Source organism: Calidris pugnax, unplaced genomic scaffold, assembly GCF_001431845.1.
Source record: "Calidris pugnax isolate Ruff unplaced genomic scaffold, ASM143184v1 scaffold280, whole genome shotgun sequence".
NCBI classification, from domain to species: Eukaryota; Metazoa; Chordata; class Aves; order Charadriiformes; family Scolopacidae; genus Calidris; species Calidris pugnax.
Window position 1 is genome coordinate 1,149,155 of NW_015091123.1, and position 24,062 is coordinate 1,173,216.

The 24,062-nt window shown below is 42.3% G+C and overlaps 1 protein-coding gene across 3 annotated transcripts in view; it reads left to right on the plus strand.

The window, feature by feature from the left end:
• Positions 1 to 8: 8 nt before the first annotated feature.
• UNC5D (unc-5 netrin receptor D) overlaps positions 9 to 24,062 on the plus strand; it is a 33,445-nt gene continuing 9,391 nt past the window's right edge. The window contains exons 1-10 of one of the 3 annotated variants that reach the window (XM_014958430.1): positions 9 to 135; positions 1,409 to 1,573; positions 4,902 to 4,934; positions 8,921 to 9,106; positions 11,069 to 11,446; positions 13,195 to 13,279; positions 16,860 to 17,028; positions 18,722 to 18,949; positions 20,655 to 20,804; positions 22,950 to 23,114. In XM_014958430.1, the coding sequence (XP_014813916.1) occupies positions 96 to 135; positions 1,409 to 1,573; positions 4,902 to 4,934; positions 8,921 to 9,106; positions 11,069 to 11,446; positions 13,195 to 13,279; positions 16,860 to 17,028; positions 18,722 to 18,949; positions 20,655 to 20,804; positions 22,950 to 23,114 (1,599 nt within the window). In that variant the 5' untranslated portion in view covers positions 9 to 95. The remainder of the gene's footprint in view (positions 136 to 1,408; positions 1,574 to 4,901; positions 4,935 to 8,920; positions 9,107 to 11,068; positions 11,447 to 13,194; positions 13,280 to 16,859; positions 17,029 to 18,721; positions 18,950 to 20,654; positions 20,805 to 22,949; positions 23,115 to 24,062) is intronic. The other 2 variants (XM_014958432.1, XM_014958431.1) reach the window with 2 other exon arrangements.

Here is a 24,062-nt window from a genome sequence, read left to right on the forward strand (position 1 = left end):
CCAACTGCAACGCGCGCTGTGGCCGGGGCTGGCAGAAGCGCTCACGGACCTGCACCAACCCCGCTCCCCTCAACGGAGGGGCCTTTTGCGAAGGAATGTCAGTGCAGAAAATCACCTGCACTTCTCTCTGCCCAGGTGAGACATGCACAGTCTGCTAAGGAGTGACTCTAAGTGTCACACTTAGGGGAGAGCGCGTTCAGTCTGAAAAGCCAGGGAGACAGTCGTGCTTTGAAGAGCCCATGAAGTCCTGAAATTGGAAATCCTTGCATCCTTGTTCAGGTTAGAGCTGAGAGCCTTGTGCAGGTCCCAGTCACAGTCACAAGCACCTGTGGCCTTGATCCACCAGGTCTGTCAGTGCTTTAACTTATACTGAAGGAAACTAAATAATAACAAACCAGCAACCAGATCAGTATGAAAAATCATATAAGTGGGTGGGGGTAAGAGGAGGTGATGTTAGTAACAACAGAAATACAATAGAACTTCACTTAAAAGTATTACTTAGCTTGGAAAAGTTTGCTTTCAAGTATATTAACCTTTAGTAATTGAGCTTATGCTCTACAGGGAGCATGGTGTTACTTCTCTGGACACTGTACATTTCCTCATTTGTTCACCTGAACCCTCCCTTATCTGATTTTGGGATTGACATTTCACATACACAACTAAGGACAGTTAGTGGGATTTGTAAGAGCCTGTGTGTGCCTGGGCTCCCAGTGTAATTGTCTGGATTCTGGCAGCTCTTCCAGCTTTTATGAGTTTTTAGATACTCATAGTGTAGTTTTTAGATACTCAGCATTTCCTGAACTGGGATTTAAAGAATTTAATATTATTTGTATAAGTCTCTGTGTTCATCTGTCTGTTCTTCAATCTGATTTATGCATGAAAAAGAAAGGGAGCTGTGGTTCCCTTCTCAGCTGGGATGGGGTCAGAGGCAGCTGTGAATCCGGCAGCAAAGCAGGGTGTGGATCCCTTGTCTTGCTCAGGACACCAGGCAGAAGCTGCCAGGCCAGCCATGCTCTTTGTGTAAATGTCAGCACCGTGTCCTGGCAGGAGAAGGTGTGGTCTCTCTCCATCTGCCTGTTTTAAGGTAGAATTTGCATTGAAACATTAGAATCTTAATAGCTCAGTAACAAAGGAAATGCGTCCTCCTGCAGTTCTAATTGACTGCATTTGCAGAGTGTTAGATACTGGTGCTATTTTAAAAGCTTCCATATTGCAGGCTGGATTTTATTATTTATATTCTATATGTATTATAATGCTGGATTTTAACTTCACATCTCATAAAACTGTATTTATTTCTCCTGAGAATTATTGTTTACTTGCTGTGGAGAGAAGTGATGAGGTAGGGCCTCTCACCTGCCCCAATCTGATGTACAGTGATGATGGTTGTTTTTCCTTCCTCCCCATTCAGTGGATGGGAACTGGGAGGTGTGGAGCGAGTGGTCTGTGTGCAGCCCCGAGTGTGAGCATCTGAGGGTTCGGGAATGTATCGCGCCTCCTCCCAGAAACGGAGGGAAGTTCTGCGAGGGCTTGAGCCAGGAGTCGGAGAACTGCACCGAAGGGCTCTGCATTCAAGGTGAGTAAGGGTTGTTGCGGAACTGGGTTTGGGAGTGATGGCCCCAAATGTATCTTGTCCCCCAGGTCAGGCAGCGTGTCTGCCACACGGCGTGTCACTGGAGCTCTCCTGGCTGAAATACTGCTGGGAAAAAAGAGGTTGTTTTCAGAGGGTTGCGTATGTGAAGTTTGAAATCCACAGTGGTTTCTGAGTCACTCCATTTGCGTAGCACATACTTTACCTATTAATTATCAGATTATTCTAAAAATCCAAATAAAGATTTTTTGCAGTGTGTAATTATGACCAGCTGCTACAACACATTTCACACAATGTACTGCTTGGCTGCCTTCCTTCTCTTGTGAGTAAACTGGCAGAGCACCAGCAGGAACACTCGTGGTGCAAGAGCTGTTTAAGGTCAAAGTTTACTCTGTTTGTGTAAGTAAAGGCAACACTACTCTGTGGCGAGTTCCCTGTGAAAGGATTTGTCCTTCATTAATGTCTGGAAAGCAGCTGCCCTTTGGTAGGAGCCAAGAAGCTCAGCCCTGGGGCTCTGGAGCTGCAGAACACCCGGAGACGGCTGCATTGCCTCAAAACAAAGAAGAAATTCTCAAGTTTATTCCTACTCTGATGCTCCATGAGGTGATACTGTCACCTCACTGCTCCCTGTCCATGAGGTGATACTGTCACCTCCTCCCTTTCTAGCCAGGAATGGGAGCCGTGGGAGCCATCAGGAATGCTAGGGCTGAAAGGTACAAACTGAAATATGTCTACTATTAATTTTATTTTTAAACAGTCCTCTTTCTTTGTTTCTGCGATACTGCATTACCCTTCCTTCTTAACCTTTTGCATGTATGTGTTCACATTATGCTCAGCAGTCATCTTCTTCCACCAGAAAGACTATGGCTATAAATCCTAAGCCTTGTGCTCCTGACCATCCCTTTGGTGCCTACAACGGCCTCAGTGCCGTTGGCCCCAGGTTCACCCTCCTCGTCCTGGCTGGCAGTTCTGTGCCCAACCCCTTCTTCAATGAAGGACATCTGGCGAGATGAGGAAAATAATTTTCTAAACAAAGTGAACTCCCTGAGATTTTAATAATTCCTTAATGGCAGACAGCATCCTGTGTATTTATTCAGGCTTCAGAAATACGTACACCTCAGCTGATGTAAAGTAAGTTTTTGTTGGGTTTTGGAGGGAGAGAATCTTCTCTTAAAGCAGAAGAGCTCCCCAGCTCCAAGGCGTCAGGCAGACAAGCTTCAATGTTTAAAAGGATATAAATGAAATTTAGACTCTTTTCCTTCCCCATGTTTTAGCTTTTGAGGCCCAACGTGGGGATCACGTGGTGTTTTCTGAGGTCTTTGTCCTCCCTGTACATTCAGTGAAAGCCCTTCCCCACAGATGGCTCGATAAATCCAGAATCCACTCCCGTGTGCAGATCAGCATCTCTGTTGGGAGGCTGCCAGAAGGATGCATTGAAAGGGGCATGAAAAGCTGCAGCTGAGGTTTGCACACGTATTTGTGACAGTCATGAGCTGACGTACCATCTAGTTGGCTCGTTTTGTGGTTTTCACCAGAATTGAGAAAAGATGGCCCTGTTTGGGTCACTGGTTCCAAGGAGAGCCGTAGCCACACACAGGCTTGTGAAGGTCCCACCTTAAGAGTAACGTCCCTTCCCATTGTGGAGCTGGGTGTCAGCCCTGTCTTATGCTTTAGATAGAGAACAGATCTGGTGTTAGGACCAAAGGGGGTGCGTGGCCGGGGAAGAGCTGTGGCTCCGAAGCACTGAGAGTCACGACACACGAGTCTGTGTCTGGGTTCATGCTCTGGGGGAATCACAAGCTCCTGGAGCCCTGTAGCACAGGTGATTTCTGGTACAGGTTGGGCCTCTGAGGGCTCCTGTAGCAACAACAAGGTATTGTATCACACAGGCTTTTCTTGGTGGCTTCTCCAGCTCTTCATCTCTCCTTTCTTAGCCCCTCTCTCTGAGGGTTTTGTCCAGGTGCTGTCTCCAGGCAGGTATTAGAATATCCCCATCATGCCCTGTGCAGTGGTGAGTTACCACTTCAGTATCAGTGTGAGTCCTTCTTAGATGTCACAGACGTGGAAAGGTTGGTCAAAAAGTCCAGTCCTCAACTGACGAGCAACAGAAAGTGCTTTTCTTTCAGGGAATTTCTTCCAGCACTTGTAACAGCTGAATAGACGGAAAGATCTATGCAGAAGAAAAAGGTGGAATTATTTGTGGTTTTGATGTGTGAGAGATGGGCAGGCCTGGGAGAAAACCAGAGATTGACTCCATCTGAATGCAGAGGTCACTTTGACTCAAGACAGACCTAATAACTTACTGGTTTCTTGCATATTTGTTCTTTCATTGTTTATTCCCTACCAGAATTCTCTCAGTTTACTTTTCCATGGTGGATTTCTCTCTGTCTTGCAGAGGTGAAAGCTTTTTCTTTGTTTAATAAAAGAGAGGGATTTGTAGAATTTTTTTGTTTCACTTTTATCTATTTGCTTTAGTTAGTTTTTATAACTTCAAAAACTATCGATTTCTTTCCCCAGTGCCCAAAAAAGGAACAAACAAGTCCATCTGCCATAAGCAGATGAACTGCAAACATGTTTTTATTAACACATCATCACTCAGAAATAAAATTGTCTTCCGTTTTTCAACCAGCACCCCCAGACAGAGCCCGTGCTCCCGCAGCACCCCCAGTCTCCTGTTTGCTAAAGATGACTTTCTCAGGTATTAGGTTATAAAGAACAGCTCAGATTACGAGGGAGACAGCCTCATTTTTAAGAGAGATGCACTACTGTATAAAACCTATTTTATAACATATTTGCATATGTATGGTAGTACATTGATTCTGTATGTTCTTTAGAATCACATATAGATGTCATTATTGGTGTATATTTAGATATTTAGATAGATACATGTGAGTATATTGCACATCTTTATATTTTATAAATTACTTTAAGTGTCCATCACTAACCTTTCCATATATCAAACACAGAAATAATGAAATCTTTACATTCTTTGGCAACTGATCCGCTTCAAAGTACTGAACTTCCTTATTGCTGAGATGCATAATATTGTAAATAAAAGCATCCAATAAAGCTAACAAATACTTGAATTAACCAAGTGAGAAATTACTGCAAAGAAACATCCTGAAAGAGATTTAGAAAAAAAAAAAAACACAACATGAAGGGAAAAAATATGGACAACATAAAATATTCATATTGTCAGCAAACAAGGAGAAAATGTTTCATTTATAGAGCTAGACAGAAGCGATATAGGAAATAGATATGCTCCATGTACATTTATTAAGTGCAACTTTCTCTTTCTCTCTCTCTTTCTCAGATAAAAAACCTCTTCATGAAATAAAATCCCAAAGTAAGTTATTTTTTTCTCTTGTAAATATGATTTTTCTCATCTTCTCTGCCATTCTGTTTTATTTGTTAGGAGCTAAATAAAACTGAAGGTTACATGAAAGGCTTTCACATCTACTGAAAGCGTCTTCTTAGCAACTTTGTGATCACGGGTTTTAGACTAAAAATAGAAAAGTGACCGTTCTTTGGTAATTTGTGTCTGAGCGGGAGCCCTTTCTGCAGGAATGCTCATCTTGAAACTGATCTCTTGAGGACTTGTCATTAGAGAAAAAACAAATTAATAGAGGAGTTTGGCTTTCTCAGTTCCAGTCTGGTTCCTCTCTGGCTCTGTCTCACCCTGGGGAGCTCCCTGCGGCCGCCCCTTCCCCCGGGCAGAGGGGGTTGAGAGTGTGTGGGTCCCACTGACACCCTCTGGGGGCTTCCACCTGGTACCCACTGGTTCTTCATCTTCCTTTGGTTTCAGTGGAATTTCAGTCCAGAGCAGCACATTTGAAGTTGAATTTGAATTGACTGAAAGATTTCATTTTTTAAAAAAGACAAATAGATTTATAAACACAGTTTTGGCTCAATTCCTTTGAAGGACTGTACTGGGCAGTAACACATGCAATTGTTTATATCTTCTTTGAAGACAGATTCTCCTATTACGTATTATAAAATATGTGAGTTTTAAGTCTTAAGTATTTAGGTATTCCTCCGGGATATTTGAAATTTTAGGGAACTTGGGCCCTAAATCATGAGGAAAACATCTGGAAATCCAAACTCGCACTCCTTTCCTTTGAGCCCACACGCTGGATGGAGGCTGCACCTTCAGAACATTCTCCAGCAAAATTTCTTGCTGACTTGAATGAATCCTGGTTGTTTGAGATCCCAGAGTATTCCCGTGTTCCTCACTCTGATAAAGTAAGAGTTTAAAACAACTGGTTGAGTATGAATGCAATAAAAATACTAATTACAGAGGGGCACAGTTATGGTGACAGCTCTGGGTGAGTGACGAGGCTTTGGCTTTTCAAAGTTCACAGTTTTAATATGGTGGAATTCTGCAGGTGCCTGAGAGCACCCAGCTGTACCCCTTCAACTGTCCTGAAGGCAGAGGAAGCTGGGATGAGAGTATTTTCTCCTTTACGTTTCCAGTTTTTAAGTATTTCTAAGGACACACACAGTCGGGTTGGGGTGGCTCAGAAATGTCTCGTGGCTGCCTTGGCCACTTACGCCCTTTTAATTTTGTCTTGTCTGTGTCTCACTGGAATCACCCCCTCCTTGGTCACGTCCAACTGGTCTGTGTCATGACTTACCTCAGGCAAGTGGCAGCTTTTTGTTTATCTGCACAGTTCCCATTAAATTAGAGAAACTTGAAAGAGTATCATTCAAGTTGCTTTATTTTCTTATTTATTAAAAAAGTAACTTTAATGGCATTGATTTTTGCGTATGAGATATGTAGGAGAATTACAGGGTTTCTTTACAGCTCTGGGGTAGAGACAGGCAGTGCAGGCTGCTGCTGTTCGGGAAACAGGACCTCGGTGTAAGACTCTGTGAATCATCATTGATGCAAAATCAAAGTTAATTATGAAGATAATTGAGAAACAACCTGTTCTACTAAATAACCTCTGACATGATTGTCTGACTCTTGATCCTTGTTCTCAAGGACTGGCTCTGTGAGAAAAGGGCTTGGAGCTGCTGAAGGGCCCCAAAACGGGGAGTGAGGGCACTGGGGGAGGAGGGGAACCTGGAGAAACCTTTCCCATCTCCCAGCAAACTCCAGTGGGAGACGGGGGGAAATGTGTGCCCTGCACAGCTCCTGGAAAGCACTTATTGTAAATGAGATAATTTAATCAATTACGATTCCTAATGTACTAAACCAAATGTTTCATTTTCTGCTCCTGCACATCTTAAATTATCTTCAGGTGCTTTATGAAACTTAATCATAGTTAATAGAAACTTCATTACCATCAAATGTGCTTTCAATAAATGTTGTGTAACAGTGTCAGGAGGTGGAGTGAAATATAGGCTACAATTACCACAAACACGTGTCCTGTGACTGAAATGGGTAAAAACCGCAGTGCTCTGCCAGAGTCCCTGCCCCCTCTGGGCTGGGCGGATGCAGTTCATTAAATAGTAATTGGTTGACTATAAATGTTTTCTTTTTTAGTTTGTTTGTTTTTCACTTTGTTCCCTTCCGGGAAAAAAATAAAAGCAGAAAATTATCCCGTTCCCCAAATGAACCATGCTTTTCATTTTTCTTTAATTTCTAGTCTCTCATAAAAGGAATTATCCATAAGAAAAGACAGACAGGGGAAGAAATTAAAATTATTTTAAAAAACCCAACTGTTTCTAAAGAAATACTAACATCCTAAATAAAAACAGAAGTCCCCTTTCATAAGCAGTTGTGTTCCACAGGAACAATTCAAAGGAATACCATGTCACTTGTTTTACTCTTTTAAGATCAAGCTATTTAAAAATCTAATATATTCTGAAAATATTCTCCTTTTCGTCTGAACTCTGTGTATGAATAACTTTGAGCTTTTCCACAAACCCAAGTAACGTAGAGCAGTTGTAATGCTCTAAGCAGCTGGATGTGAGTTACCTACAAGTTTATTTGGTTGTGATGTGCCACAGAAGATGGATTTCTTCTGAAAGCTGGTATTTGCATGGAAAGTTTGTGATTTATTATTTTTTTCCTTCTCGGCAAGTTCTAAATGTGTTAAAAACAGATATATTTTTCAGCATGAGGTTATTTGAAAATTTAACAGAATTTTTGTAAAAGTATTTTCTGGGCTAAATAGCGGTCCCAGTAAAACTGATTCCAGAACATTTATTTTGGGTTGACTGGGATGTTGGATGCTGTAATTGGGGTCACTGGGAATGCTTTGAGAATGGATGGAAAGGATGTTTTCTATTAAGGACGTTTGGGCCCAAAACTTTATTTTACTCTGGATTCAACTGTCCAATATAAAAAAATCAATTCCATTGCCCTTTACCCACGGCACATCTCCCGTGAGCTCCAGCCCCTGCAGGCTGAGTTTGGGGTCAGTCCCTCGCTGTCACTCGTGTTGGGGACAGAGGGGACCCAGCTCCGTGGTGGCACCTCCCCAGGGAGCTCAGCAGCCGGGACTGGTCCTCGTCAGGCGTTTCCTTTAGATAAGAAACTGGGCAGCCAGGAAAGTGAGCTTTTCTGGTGCTGCCCACAGGTACTCATTTCTTTCATCTCAACGGTCTGAAGTTTCATATTAATTGTAAGAATTCAGCTAAAGTGAAGTTGTCTGACTTTCTGCAGAAAAAAAAAAATATGTACAACAGAAGGCTCCTCCCAAATACTTACCAAGTAATTTCAGTAATTGGCTATTTATTAAATGCTGAATTTAATGTCCTACCCTATTTATTTCTGTACATTGCAGTTTATTTACTGATATTGAGTAGTCTGGATTTCCTGATTATTTTTTATCACTGTCATTTGTTAGAAATTAATGCACTTTCTGTACTAAGTGCTTGTCACTCGATAGTGGAAGCAGCAGAGAGCAGGATAAAGGATGATGTATAGGCTGAATATGTGATTATCTCTTCCTCTAAACTGGAGTTTGCATTAAGGAACCAAGGACCCACCGAGTGTACTTGCAAAGTAATTTAATTTCATGGTACGTGGTCCCAAATCCCAGCAGATCTGGAATAGCAGGACTGGATAATTCAATTACATAATATTGCGGGTTTCAGTTGGATTCGTTCTTTCAAAGCAATGAATTCTTCTTCTCTGCTGTGAAAGTCTGAAGTCTTAAAAAAAACCCTCTGAAGAGCACGATGCAATCCCTAACCCAGTGTCAGCTCACCTGTAGGAGTGATGCAGCAGGAAACGTGCTCCTGCTCTCAAGGGCTTTCCTCGCAGTGCCCCCCTCGGCTCCACGTGTCTGTCCCAGGCTCTCCCTCCCTGGCCGTGCCCTCCTGGCATCCCCCTGCTCTCGGGAGCGTTGCTGACCTGGTACCTGTTCTCTCTCCTGTCAGATATCGAGACCGCCAGCGACATCGCCCTGTACTCGGGCCTGGGAGCAGCAGTCATTGCTGTAGCCGTGCTGGTGGTTGGCGTTACCCTCTACAGACGGAGTCAGAGTGAGTACGGCGTGGATGTGATTGATTCATCTGCACTGACAGGAGGCTTCCAGACATTTAATTTTAAAACAGTCAGACAAGGTTAGTGTTGTGATTTCATTTTCTTCTCTCCAGAGCTCCTACTGCACAGAGATGCTAAGTCAGATACTGATAGTCAGTGCCTGGCTGTGGGAGGGCGATCCAGCGCGAGCGCAGGGACCTGGGGTTAGACCCGTCTCGTACTGTCTCTGCAATGGTTTGTCACCCCAGCTGGGACAAACACAGCATCTTTCTTGACCATACTCTAAGTGTTACAGAAATACTGTCACTAGCTTCTACGCTGGCATTTGTGACTTAGAAAATCCCCAAACCAACCAAAACAAGCCCAGAAAGCATGTCTGTAGTTCCTTCCTATTCATTTACTCTTCTAGTTTCTTTACTCCAATAGAAGTGATTAGTTTTTTACTGTTAATTTGAGAAACCCAATTTTAAGTATTTTTATAAGCTGCTGTTGGCAGGCAAACAGCACCGTTCTGAGGTCTGTGGGAAAGAAATGTGTGTAAACTTGTACTGATTTAAAAAAAACCAAAACAACACAAAACTTCAGAAAGCCACCAACACAATAAAATATGAAAGAAATACTTACTTCGACTGAAAGCAGCACTCGGATGTTTTCTGGAGTAGTGTCTCCTTTGGACAAAATACTGGGGGGGGGATAAAAACAGTGATTACCTTAAAATAGTATGTTTCTTAAATTCTGTGCTGATGTTCCAGCATAGAGCCCTGCCTTACTGCGGGTGGGGGTGTTGGTGTGATGGTGTCCCTGTGGCTCTCGGGAGAAGTGAATTATGTCACAGAATTTGGTGGGGATTTTGTGTGTTGTTTTTACAGTTACTTTATTTTTCCTCAGCAAGCATAAATTGCAAGAAATTGGAAAAAGGGCTTGGTAGACAAGGATGTTTGAAGGATGTTTTCACATTCATTTAAAAATCCAAGCCTTTAATCGGAGTCCTGTAATTCCCAATGACTGTCTCAAATAGTAATTTCTCCCTTTGTTGTTCAGTTTCCCTTAAAAGTCTTGTTTTCAGTCTGGGGAATTGTTTGTTTGACTTGATGTTTCAAAAACATTCGTTCTGGACACTGTGAAAGGATCTGAGCAGCCAGTTTCTCTTATGCCAGATGCTATTAGTTCAGTTTCAGTTCCTTTGGGTTCTCTGACTGGGTTTTTTAAATAAGAGCATTTGTAAACTAAACAATTCAGATGAAAAAAAAGGCCTGTTCTGTATTCAGTTTGCTGAGAAAAGAGTTGTCAATACTGACACACGGACAATGGATTAGTGTGATCCAAATTTTATTCTTTGGAGAAATGTATTTATGATGTTCACAACCCAACCTGCAGTCCCTTGAAGTGATAAATTTTCAAGAGTGCAGTAGAGATAATTTCCAGAAAATTAGTTATTTTGGGAGAAATTCTACTTAACAAAACAAACAAACAAAAAAACCAAACCACAAAAACAAGCAGTAAAAGACCAAAACAGCTCAAGGATTCAGGCCCTAAATCTATCCAGTACTTTTCTTCCAGAGCCTCTTCTGAGCTAAAATGCTCCTAAAAGACCAACTGAGGCATTTTTCCCTGTGTTACTCTTGTCCCACTTTCTTTTCAGTCCAGTTTCCCTCAGGCATGAAGCTACTGTTTTGTGTAAGCTCACAGAAGAGGGCTGCAGGAGGATGTGTCTTCACCCACTGGGTTTTCATTCAAAAAAAAAAAAAAAAGAAAGAAAAAAGGCATAAACACAAATCTGACTCCAGAACAAAACCAAAGTTCCTTCTCAGATTCATGGACTCTGGAGTTGCCTGAAGTGCAGAAACCGTAGTGATGAAGTACCTGTTAGATCTATTGCATCATTTCATCTGTTTTTTAACATTGCCTTATGTGATTCTGAGCTCTGAGAGGATCAGGGAGGGAGAGCAAGTCTGAAAGGAACTGCTGGAGAGGTCAGAAAGAGATTTCTGATTGAGCATCTCACGGCAGTGACCGAGTCCCTGCTGTGCTTCACTCCGCAGGGAACCCGCTGCTCCTGAACCCCTCCATGCAGCCCGACCTGACCGTGAGCAGGACCTACAGCGGCCCCATCTGCCTGCAGGACCCCATGGACAAGGAGCTGATGACGGAGTCCTCCCTCTTCAACCCGCTGTCAGACATCAAGGTCAAGGTCCAGAGCTCCTTCATGGTGTCCCTCGGGGTGACAGAGAGGGCTGAGTATCACGGCAAGGCCCATTCAGGAACTTTTCCTCATGGCAATAGTAGAGCGTTCGGTACAATCCAGGCTAGAAATAAGGCGACGTACATTCAGAACCTCTCTTCCATCTCGACGCGCAGTGAGCTGAAGACAACTGCCATTTTTGGACACCTGGGTGGCCGCTTAGTTGTTCCAAACACAGGTGGGTAAATCCTTTCTATTAAAAGCATATAAAATAAATTTTGTTTAAGCTTATTTTGCCTGATGTTGTGTTCTCTGACTAAATAAAAAAAAAAAAATGGGAAGAAAAGTAGGGGCTCCCTTGATGCAATGTTGGGAAGTAGAGCATGTTGCCCACACAGGAGATGACTGATCAGAACAAAGCCTGAGATGAGTAGTAAGAAGGCATTATGCCTATTTGAACTGTTATAAATTACTGCCTCTCTTGATGTCTTCAGCATGAAAGTCCTATTAATCAAAGCTGTTGCTGACTTGGATCCTGATCCAAAAGAAGGGCTCCCCAGAAGGAGGTCGATACTGGATCAGCATCTTACATAATGGGGGGATATTCAAAGCAGAACGTACCCGCATCGACATCTGACTGCGTTAACGTTGTCAGACTTCATTATGTTGTTCAAGTCTGCAGCACAGAGCAAACAGACGTCTCTGGAGAAAACTTCCCCTCTCGATGAGAACTGTAGCACGGCTTTCATTAGCATTTACTCCTGCCTTCCTGGCTTTCTCTTTATTTTAGCTTAATAGCTCGACAGATTTCCATAGTGGGGCACTTCAAAGTCAAGGGGCATCTCAGGATTGAGCCGTACACTGAGACATCACGGCAGAGATGCTCAATTTGCTTTGTTTAAGAAATACAGTTTGTTTGGTGACTTCTTTGTAACACAGTTTTGTGAGACACATTTTAGACTTAAATTAGACTTCATTGCTCGCTGAATTAGCTGCAAACATAGAGCACCAAATTAAAATCAAATAAAGGATGTTAAAATCCTATTCCTGCAGGACATTGCACTTTGTACATCACTATGTTTGTATTGGGCTGAATAAAATTCCTTATGTTGGATACTTTCTTTTTCAAAATGGCAAATGTAGCAGAAATTGCCAGATACCACCATCGCAAGCAAAAATGAGATGGTTTTGAACTCTGGTGATCTTTAATCAAAGTCGTCTTTAAATTCAACTTTGATTTCATTTGACTACTGTGTCCAGGCTTATCTCTTAGTATCTCATTGAACTGAATGCTTTAGAGCCTTATCCTTCATCTTCCATAAAACGGGTACTTTAAAGGTTACCATAAAAAATGTGGTCTGTATTTAATGAAGATTGATGACAGTATAAAATTCAGGGATACAGTATTTGTTGTACAATCATGCACAACACATGGAATGTGTTCATTTCTTCACAGATTGTTTTTATGTTTGGGAATGAATATTTAAAGGCAGAAGCACTAAGTCAGTTAAGTCATAAATGGAGAAGTCCCTCATACTATTACGCTACTTTATACAATGATAGTCCATCAATTAGATAATTTAACCCAACACAAAAAAACAAACCCCCAAACCAAGAATAATTAAATAGGGAACTCAAAGGAAATTGTTCTGTTGCTGCATCAGATAAAAGCCCATCAGTCACATCTAGACTATGAATCCAGGGTCCTTTAGAGACACAAACCAATGGGAAGTCAACTATCCAATGTGAGTCTACGTAATTCCAGCCTCTGTAAGAGAGTTAGATATTAATAATTATCTGGATGATATTAATAATGTATCTTGCATTCATCTGATAATGCTGTAGTTGGAACCCCTATGTCAGAGGAGCATTCTCCTGCTCTAGCAGGTGGCTTTGCTAGATGTGGTCAATGAGAGGCCAATTGTGCTTTGCTCTTTCCATCCAGTGCCTTTCCCAAAGGTAAGCTCTGCTTCTGCTCTTTTCTAGGAGTCAGTTTGTTGATACCTCACGGGGCTATTCCTGAAGAGAGCTCATGGGAAATCTATCTGGCCATCACTCAAAAGGAGTCCAGGTACTACCCTTTCATAATTTGCATTCCAAACAGAGCTAAGTGGCTCATCTGTAGTGTAACTTTAATTGATTAATTTCAGGAGCCATTGGTGGCAGGTGAAGGGTGGTTTCACTGACGAAGCCTTGCTTTGAGTGCTTGTGAGAGGGGCAGTTTTTAGAAATAGTAATCAAGGGCAGGTTCTTACAACTGGAGACAGGAGAGTTGCTTATAGTTCTTTGCATCAGTTATTGCTCTTACCTCCCTCACCTTAAACATACGTTCAGCTAAAAGCACTGAAAATTGGTGGGTATCTCTGAGGAGTTATGGAAAGGAGATAATAACTGCTTATATAGTAAATATTTACTCACAATAACTTATAGCCAAATGGTTGCTGGAATTTTCCTTTAAGAGCTGAATGATGCAGAGCTGCCTATAAATTTTAAAGCCCAGAAATATTTTTCAAAACTTTAAATGAAATCTATTTTTTCCCCTTTTCTGATATCTGAACTCCTTTGTGAAAACTTTCATATTCCATCCCCATCTGCTGCCATAGGTTTTTGATCATTTTCAGTGAAAGATTAAGATATGTAAAAGGAAGGAAGGAAAAAACCCAACCCAGCTTTTTTATCTGCAAGGGTTCTGCAGAAATGAATTAAAATAGGTTAATTAAAAACAAGCAGCAAATTTTGCCTACTGTTCTCCTTTTTTATGGGCAGCAGCAGAGGTAACAAACCGAACCAAAGATTATCACAGGGAGATTTTCCCTTCTTCTTTAAAGTGAAATTCTCTAAAGTGAGACAAAAGCAAACATTCATTTATTTTTTTCCATCAAAATACTGTATTTTTTCTTCAGATAGTTGAGGCAAGATTGATGAGTCTCTCACCCACAGCAACTGGGCAGAATAAAGGACTTTTCTAGTGGCTGGGGATGGTGCTGAGGTGCCGGGAGCCGTCCCGTCCTGCCGGGGGGGGCACAGCCCCAGCAGCTCAGGGGAAGGGGATCACGTGCAGAGCACAAGCTGTCGTGCAGACACCCCTGGAACACAGCGCTCCACGAGCACACAGCTGTCGTGCAGACACCCCTGGAACACAGCTGATGTTCACCTGGGCAGGCACAGTGCTTGGGGGTGGGGGTAAAATAAAGGATTGGACAAAAAGGGTAGATTTTCTTTACTTTGCAAGTTGAAGACGCAGCACCATTAAAAACAAAGTAGCTCGAGTAAGAAAACTTCACATTTTGATTTGGATGGATTTGAGGGGACAGCTCTGGTTACTGATCTGTTACTTGCAGCCATGGAATATTAGATACTGCATTTGGTGATGTTCCCCTTTCCTGCCTTGGCTCATAAATGGCTCAGAACTGCATGAGACTCTTAATGCCGTGTCAGTTATTACACAGAGGACTCTCGCTGCTTGCAACAAGTATGAGAGTTCATCTAATTAACTGATTTCAGTTCATTTGGCATTAAATAATTCCCAGAATTCCCATATGTTTGTCCAATATGTTCTACAAGGGGAATGATTCTCTGAAAGCAATTAAATAGCTCTTTTCAGGCCAGTTTGTCGTTGGTCGCTCACACCCGGGAGCTGCACAGTGTGACCCTGGGCACCTGCCAGTGCCCATGCCCAGAGCCCCCACCATTGCAGTGACTCAGGCTTCTTAATATATTTTTAAAATTATTATTAGTTTTTTGATGTGGTGGGTGCGAGGGCATTTGGTAGATGACAACCACAGTCTCCCAGTTGTCCTTCACATGGACTTTGCTGGGCTGCTACCAGACTCTCCTACCACCACTGAAGGTATTTCTTTTCGTACCTTGTATATTTGTTTTGTTTCATTCCTGATACTTGCAAAATCTGAGCTATTTCTGACAGAAATGATCACCAATAGCGTAACTGAAACTCTGGATTCACATCTCCTAAGAGTGTTGTGCTAAAAACAAAATAACCTATATTTTGCTCCCATTATTGAAGCTGAATTGTCAAGGTTGGTACTGGAGGCAACTTCAGCAAAATTCCACCCCCACCCCCCGGTGCTCCATGCGTTTGTCAGCAGCAGCCACTCAGCAAAGGACGTGTGTGTTGGGAGAGAGATAGGATAGAAATGCACCGAGGAAGTTAAATAAGGCAGGTTTGCCTCGCTCTCTGGAAATAGGCTTTTGTTACCCCCTTCCTGCAGCTGCATCAAACCTGAGATAAGGGCAGGAGCAGGACACGGGAAGGCACCAGCCGAGGTGCAGCAGGAACAGTCATCCCAGCTGAGTAACTCACTGGAAAATAAATATGTATAGAAGTTGGCTTGAGGGTATCTAATAATTCTGAGACATTTTCCTTTGTAAGTAACAGGATGATTTCTTAAATTGGCTGGAAAGAGAGGTGTTTTGGGGTAACTGCTGTTTGCTTTCATGGGCTGGGTCACACAGAAGGAGCGTGGGGGCACCGGGTGCTGCCCTCTGCTATCGCAGCGCTCCGAGCACCGCGCTGGTGTGCACTGGTGACACGGCAGTGGGAGTATATCCTCATCTGTGCCTAATTTACATCTTCATTTTATTATTATATCTAATTTATATCTTGGTTAGGTTTTGATCTTTATCTTTGAAACATAATTTGCTTTAATTTGCTTGAATTTTAAGAGTGAATTACATGTCCAGTAATTTAGAAGCCAAAAATTTGAGTCATAAAAGACAGATGATGGATTACAGTGTAAAAACAACTGCCCCTTCCTCCCCGCCAAGCCCCAGCAGGACAGGGGTTTCTGCTGCCAGCTTGTATCTCCAAGAAGGGAATCTCATCCCCTTCGTTGCTGGCTCTGCCTGGGTGTATGTTGTGAGAGGTAAGGAAAGCACATTTATGTGGAACAGGGTTAAATTTAGGTTTGAATAAAAGAGAAGAAGGTTCTTATCAGATACTTCATCTTTCTAATTTAGCGAGCAGTTAATTTAACCACCCATGGGTGATGACATTCAGATGAGCTGAATCCCCAGACTTGAGTTGTGCTGATGGGGCTCTTTGGCTGTAACGGAGCCCACACGCACCGACCGACCTCACCGAGCTCTGAATTTAAGCAGAGAAGTCCTGTCCCTGACGTCTGCTCTGCGCTACCGACCTCCTTCATCCTGCAGAACAGAAATGTGTTTGCAAACCAGGGAGATCACACTCAATCTGGAAAAATTTATGAGACTGTGTTTTTAGACCATAATTTGTTTTATCTTCACTACTGTGAAAATATTGTTGATGACAGTCTTTGAAGGCAGAATGAGATGGTAATACTACCAGCTGGTGCATGAAGCAAGGCTTACTTGCATGGAGTAATTTTAGTGTTTTATTTGGTTTAAGCAAATTGAAGTGTGTTTTAAAGACCAGAATCCTAAACTGACCAGCCAACAATTTCAGTAGATGTGGTTTAATAGTTTTGTTTCATCCCCAGCTACTGCTTTTATACATGAACATCAGCACAGTAATTGGTTTGCTTACCCTTTTCTGTAATGGATGACTGAGGGACTTCTATTTTAACGAAACTGTATTTTTAAACTTGCAGTTGAAGTAATTTTTCACTCCTTATTAAAAACACTTGACAAACTTTATTGTCTTCCCCCACAAGCCTACAGCCAGAAGGCTCAGATGTTCTTCTGGGACCAGAAGTAACCTGTGGACCCTCAGAGTTGTCCGTCAGCTCTCCCTTTGCCTTGACGATACCGCACTGCGCAGAAGTGAACTCTGAGCACTGGAACATTCACTTGAAAAAAAGGACCCAGCAAGGGAAATGGGAGGTGAGTTCAGAGTCCTGCTCCCACTGTACTAGTGATGGGAACGTGGGTTACTTGACCTTACGCAGGTCAAAGATTATGTGACAAAACCAGTCATCTTAATGGATCAGTTTTAAAAAGATTTTGCATTTTGTTAAGAAGCCACTAAACTATTTTCAACTATTTTACCATGATGAGCAAGAAAGGGTCAACTTTATGATCTAGCCCATGTCACATGAGAAAGTACTTGCTTTTGCAGATCACCTACTAATGGAGCCAGTAGCCAGTAATTTTTAAAAACATTATTGTGATAGATCATGGTTCATGTCAGAACAGATCATTATATCCACACAAGAATTTATCTGGACATAAAGTCAATTATGGAACTGGTTAAAAATACACACTTCTATTTATTTTTTTTTTAACCTGGAAGGATCCTCTTGATTTTTAAATCAAGAGGTCTCTTTGTCCAAGTCATTTCAATGTGCATTCACTGATCCCCCTGTGCTCATAACCTCTGAAGGATCAGTGTACATTAAATGAAATATTTTGCTTTTTTAGTTGAAAGTGTATTTTGTAATCCTGATTTACTGGGGAAATGAAGCTTTGTGCATTCGTGACATGGGCTTTCATTTTAGTCATTTGTGTCTGTCCACCTGCACGTTCTAAGCCCACTGGCCATCTTTGAGTGAAGCTGCTTGGTGGGCAGCAGTCTCAAACCTTAAACCTCCTGCATCCTTTGGGCAGCCAGCCTGCTGGTAACAGCCCTGAAGGGATGGCTAAAGCATGAACTGAATTGTTACTCAACATCACAGAAATCCACACACTATGGAAAGGGGCTGACTTTCCCAACCGTAAAGTGTTCCCTGTCCATGTGATTAGAACCGCAGGACCCAGTAACCAGACACAAATCCATAGTCAGTCAGATTTTATTGCCCGGCTGCTGCTGGAACTCTTTGGTTCATTGCACTGTGAGGGGAAAAACCAGTAGTTAAAGCATCTGTGGAGACTGTAACTGGCTCTGCCATTCTCCTCCTCCAAAACACGCTGGTGTTTGTTGTGCTCGTGTGAAGCTTTTCAAGTTGAGCTCGGTTCCCTGCCGCAGAGGCACTGACCTCAGCTCAGCTCCATAAGGGTCGGGTCCCAGCCCCCTGGGACTCAGGAGCAGCCTGAGAGCAGGCTCCAGTCTGCTCCCACCCCTCATCTCCTGGTGCTGCAAGGCAGAACCGAGCCTGAAAGGCAGGCGAGGGGGAGAGGTGGTGTTCTGATGAAGGTAAACATACAGTAATGGATGTTCTGAAAGGAAGTCAAATACCAACTATTGTTCAAGGTTTGCTTATTGACTTTAATCTTCAAGGTAATTTCTTAACTTGACATTGGGGAAAAAAATTAGCTAGAAAGTCAAGAGCACTTGAAAAAAGATGCTAAAATTGCTTACACATCATCATTACTATTATATGCTGTACACACTGAATTCTGCACAATATCTTGCCATAAATCCTGTTGCTGACTCAGGGCTAAACGGGGAGTATTTACTCATAGGGGGAGTCTGCCTTCTCCCCTGCCCTGAGGTCGACATGAGTAAGGAGTGTGCAGGCTGCCTCAGAAATACTCTGCATTCCAGTTGAAGAAAAATAAACAAATAATGTCATGACTCCTACTGTCAAGGCCTATTGATTTTATTTTTTATTTTTTAAACCTGAATTTCATTTTGCAGGAAGTGATGTCTGTGGAAGAGGAAACTACTTCTTGCTACTGCCTGTTGGATCCTTATGCCTGTCACATTCTCTTAAACAGCTTTGGAACTTATGCTCTAATTGGGGAACCGATCTCTGACTGCGCCGTTCGACAGCTGAAAGTAGCGGTTTTTGGCTGCCTGTCTTGCAATTCTCTGGATTACAATCTGAGAGTATATTGTATGGATAACACACCTTGTGCGTTTCAGGTAAATGGTTTCGCTTTGTTCATTTGGGTTTAGTTATTTTTCCATAGAATACTAACATTCCTTTGTCCTCGGGCAACAGAAATAGTCCAGAACTCAACGGAATGAGAACACTGTATTTTTTTATGCCACTGCTGCATGACTTGTTATAAATTCCTTCATTTCCCTGCGCTCGTTTCACTCGTGGGTTTACACTGCAAGAGCATTAGGACAGGCAAACGGTCTTTCCATTTGTCACCAGGCGTTTGGAACCCCACTCTGCCCCCATTTCTAACCAAAACCCAGGCAGCCAGGGTGCACCCAGCACAAGGTACAGCTGATGGGCAGGGTCAGGCTGGGCTCGGAGCCTCGGCTGCTCCGTGGCAGAGGCAGAGCCGGCATCTGGAGCCGAGTGCGAGCAGAATTATCATTATTCTGCTCATTATCATTAGATGTGCAGTATTTATCACGCTCATTACCCTTACACTGCCATTACTCAGTTCAGGATTTCCTTCTCTGTTTACAATTTGAGCAAGAAGAAAGAGATTGCCTCACCATCCTTTTGTTATATAAAAAAATAGATAGTTGTGCATTTTCCCTTTAAAGAAAAAAACCAAACCACAAAACAATCCCCAGTGGAGATTAAAAATAGCACGACTTTTCTACATGGTATTCCAAGACAAAACAATGAAATTCACAGGCTTTTACTGCCTTAGTAAACTCAGAACCTTTAACTAAATGGTTTTCTTTTGGGAACTGAAATGAAGACAGTTGTGACAGACTATTTTTTTGCTTCCCGTTCCTATGGTACAGAACAGAAACATTAATGAAGCACACACTAATGTCTATGTGCTTCTAATAAAAGCAAAGCCACTGAAAGGATTGTTAAAGACTTACAATAGCTTTGTAATTATACCCTTTATAGCACTTACACAATTCGTGGGCTCCCAGTATCTCCCTGGCTGAGTCTGCCTGAAATTCAGAGGCCCCAGTTCCTTCTTAGGCGTTTGTAACACACCCCAGGAGCTCGGAGTCACACACTCACTCACACAAACCTGCGCTGCCCGGTGCCTTCGGCGACTCGGCGGTGGTTGTGCCCTGCCCATGTGCAGCAGGTTTATACACAACGTACAGAAATCTCTGGAACTTTTAAATATACAGAAAAAAAAACTTCCACAAAATGGTGCAATGCAACTAGGAAAGAGGCCCACGAGAGGGAAATGAGATCAATCCTGTTCAGAACAACCATTTATTTTTCTCACCCTGCTCCATCCAGCACGGTGCCGTCTCTCAGCCATTCATTCATGCTGAATTTTACCCTCAGTACATTAAATTAAAAAAACACAACAGCCCTCACCCATAGCAACCTGATTTGACTGTACCATCTTATTTCTTAAATCATCGTGACATCGAGCAAAACAGTGTGTTTCAATACCCTGACAAGTTCCCTGCTCCCAGTCCGATGGGTGGGTATCGATTCTGAGGTGGCCAACGAGACACTTCAATGTCCCAAGTACCATCCCCATGTACATGGAAATCCTCTGACGACGCCAACCCATCATTTTCACTCCAAGAGTGGATACAAATGGCAGTGCCCGGGAGAGAAATACCCCCCTGCTGGGCCCTGATAATGCTGTCGGTGAACTGGGCACCTTCCAGAAAGAGGAATTTTCATTACATTCGGTATTTGTTCCTAATACTGAAAAAATTCTTTCCTCTGCCATTGCAGGAAGTGGTTTTGGATGAAAGACTCCAAGGAGGACAACTACTGGAGGAACCAAAACTTTTGCCTTTCCAGGGGAATACCTTCAGTCTGCAGATATCTGTCCTTGATATCCCACCCTTCCTGTGGAGAATTAAACCCTTCACTGCGTGCCAGGTATCGCCAAGTTCAGCTCTTTGCATTTGAATTCAGAGGAAGTGAGTTCTCACTGTTACAGGCAGAACCCAAATAAGACAATGGTCCCTTTTATTTTCCAAAGGTGTGGTTTTAACCTTAAGTATGCAACAAAAATGTATTGCTTTATGATTTTGACAGATACTGATTTCATACATAACAGAATGATTTAAATTTTTCACTTTAAGAAGTGCAAGCTTGTACTTTATGACTCATGAAGATGTTTTTGATATCTTTGTCGTTAAGATTTCGATATAAGTATGAATATATGGCTGAAAATTGGATTTCAATGTAAGCATTTAAATGCCACAAGTTCAAATTACAGCATGTCTGTACTAAGAATTGGAGCTGAGGAAGAACAAATTATTTTTTCTGTACTACATTAATTAAAGAGGCTGCTGAAGACAGGAAAGTAAAAATCAAAACAAAAGAATTTCCAAGTATATTGGTAAGTGGAAATTATAAGTGATGTGCTGGCGCATGGAGTGGGCTGGTCTTTTAAAATACAGAACTTAATTAGAACTATATAATCTCCTTTCCCCCAGGAGCCCACAGCGAGGCAGTGACCTGTCAGTCAGTGTTCTGGCAAAAACCATTCTTTCTATTGCCGTGTTCTCCAAACCATGAGCACAGTGTGCTCTGAAACTAGATACCCCAATCTATAGCCAGATAAATTCTTCTATCATAAGAATATAATTTATGCTACAACTTAAGAAATGAAAGAAACCATGTCATTTTCAGTTACTGGGGGAACCCTTCAAACCTGGTTGGGTGTCAGAGCGGGGAGAGGCTGTGACAGGATGTTGAGAAGCCGGACGGGGACCTTTGAGCTGTTAAAAGCAGCTCTCAAGTCTCTCGTGTCTCCTGGAGGATCCAGTGTCTGTCTGTAGCTACGAGATGATTTACATTCCCTCTGTCTGCTGGGAACTTAATTATAAAGGGAGAATAAAACTGAAAGCAGTCCTGGAATCCTTGAAACACTCACGGTTCCACCACACTTCGCCCTCTGTATTAAGTTTCATATAATTCTTTTGGGCGGAGTGATTCTTCCACTCTGAATGAAAGCAGAGATGATCACTCTGGAAAAATCTAATTACAGTTGCTCCATTTCTAATATTTTGCTAATGTTTTCTTTATCACTGTTGGTATCTTGCCACGGCTATGGCTACCAACTGGGGATCTACAGGCAGAGCTTATCGTTATCACGTAGTGCTTCATCACAGAGAGCCCAGGACACTCGGAAGCCTAAACCGCGTATCAGCGGCGAGTACCAGATTCTCCTCAGCTGAGTCTTGACTGTACTTTGCAGAACAGGGTGAGGCTGCTGAGCTCTCCCATGACCAGAGCGTTGCTGGTTCCTTCAGGGACAGAGAAAAGACAGTAACCTAAATCCCATAAAAATTGCTTGTAGGAAGGGAAGAATGAAGAAATGCACATTTTCTGAGCTGTAAGCTCTTGGGCTTCCATATCCAAACTGATCATGAGAGTCCTTAAGTGCATGGTGTACTTGATTTAAACAGCTAATTATGACAAGTGATTAATTGGGAGGTCACTCAGTCCCATAATCAGGTGGATGAATGGTAAGATAGCATAGAATGAAATACTAATATCAGTCTTTTTTCCCCTTTTACACTGTTCTCCAGGTTGACAAGTCTACAGTATTTTCCAATATTTTGAAATTAGTAGAGAGCATGTTTGATTTAATTGGTTTTCCTATTTACATGCCTTCACGGCTACAATGCAGAACACCATAGTGGGTTTACAGCTGATGTTAGTTTGGAAATAAAACCAAATAATAGTGCCTTTTGTTGGAGTGTGCAGCACAAGGTGTTGGCAAGGGGACACAGAGCAGAGTCAGGGTTCTGCTCCCTGCCTAGGAGCAGTAAGTGAAATCTGAGAGTCTCTCATCATTTGTGTCACTGAATGAAACCTAAGCTTTTCAATAAATCTTAGTATTTATCGATTTAATCATCATTTACTAGTTTTGTCCTACTTTGAGTTTGCAGGTTGTTAGTAAAAAAACAACTGCAGAGAAAAACCATGGATTTTTTTTCCCCTCTTTTGCAATTGTTACAAGTTCTCTCTCCCCCACACCTGCCTCCCCATGGGGTTGATTTGTGTCTGCAGGAAGTCCCGTTCTCCCGCGTGTGGTGCGACAGCCAGAAGCCGCTGCACTGTGCCTTCTCCCTGGAGCGCTACAGCCCCGCCACCACCCAGCTCTCCTGCAAGGTCTGCGTCCGGCAGGTCAAGGGCCACGAGCAAATCCTGCAGATCCAGACATCCATCCTGGAGGTACACAGCTCCCTCTGCTTGGTTAAGTTGTTGTGTCGTGTGAGACGTGATCCCTCCCCACTTCTGTCCTTTCTCTCTCTGTGTACTTTCTTATGCCCCGTTCGAACACCAGATTTCCAGCAGAAATCAAAGCATAGAGTTCTGCAACACTAAAAATAATTTATATTTGAGTTGGTAGTAATAGTCTTCTTGTAAAAAGTTTCTGACTCGCAGAGCACCGAGAATTGAAACTAGATAGATGGCCTGTATGCTCTTGGGCCATTCATTATTAGAGCATCTTTGTATACACAGAATGTCTTGCAAGGACTGTAGCATTGCTCACAGGCGGAAAAAATCAAACATGTAGTCAAGCAAGATGTGTCCTACAGCAATGAAAACATCAGCTGCTTTTTAAAGATTATTTAGCATCTTTGTTGATTAATCCAGATAAATTCTTGATTAAAGATACATGCCCATTGCTAAATGCACTATGCAGAGAAGGCAGCAACTAAGAAAACCACAAACAACATTCTGTATAAAAACATCCTCAGAATACATCCAAACATTTTTCCAGTTCTTTACTGCTATTTTATAAAAAACTGCTGTCATTCTCTCTATTTCTCAATACAATGCTGCCTTTTTTTTCCTCTCCTTTTTTTTTAAAAAGGGACCTATCTGCCCACAGCTCCCCAGAGCATGTTACAATTCTGACTTCAAATGGATGTGCTGGTATGGAAGGCTTTCTCGGCCTGTCTCAAAAAGTGATTGAAGAGTGAAGATAATTTGACTGTAAAATAAATATATAAATAACAACTGAATACTTGAATTGCTCATTGCCTTACAATTCCCTGAACTAACCAGGTAGCAGTAGCTTATCTCACACGTGCAGGGTATGAAAATCTACTATTGTTCTGCATATTTAATTTAAACAGTCAGAGCATGCGATATATCTACAGCTCTGCTATTACT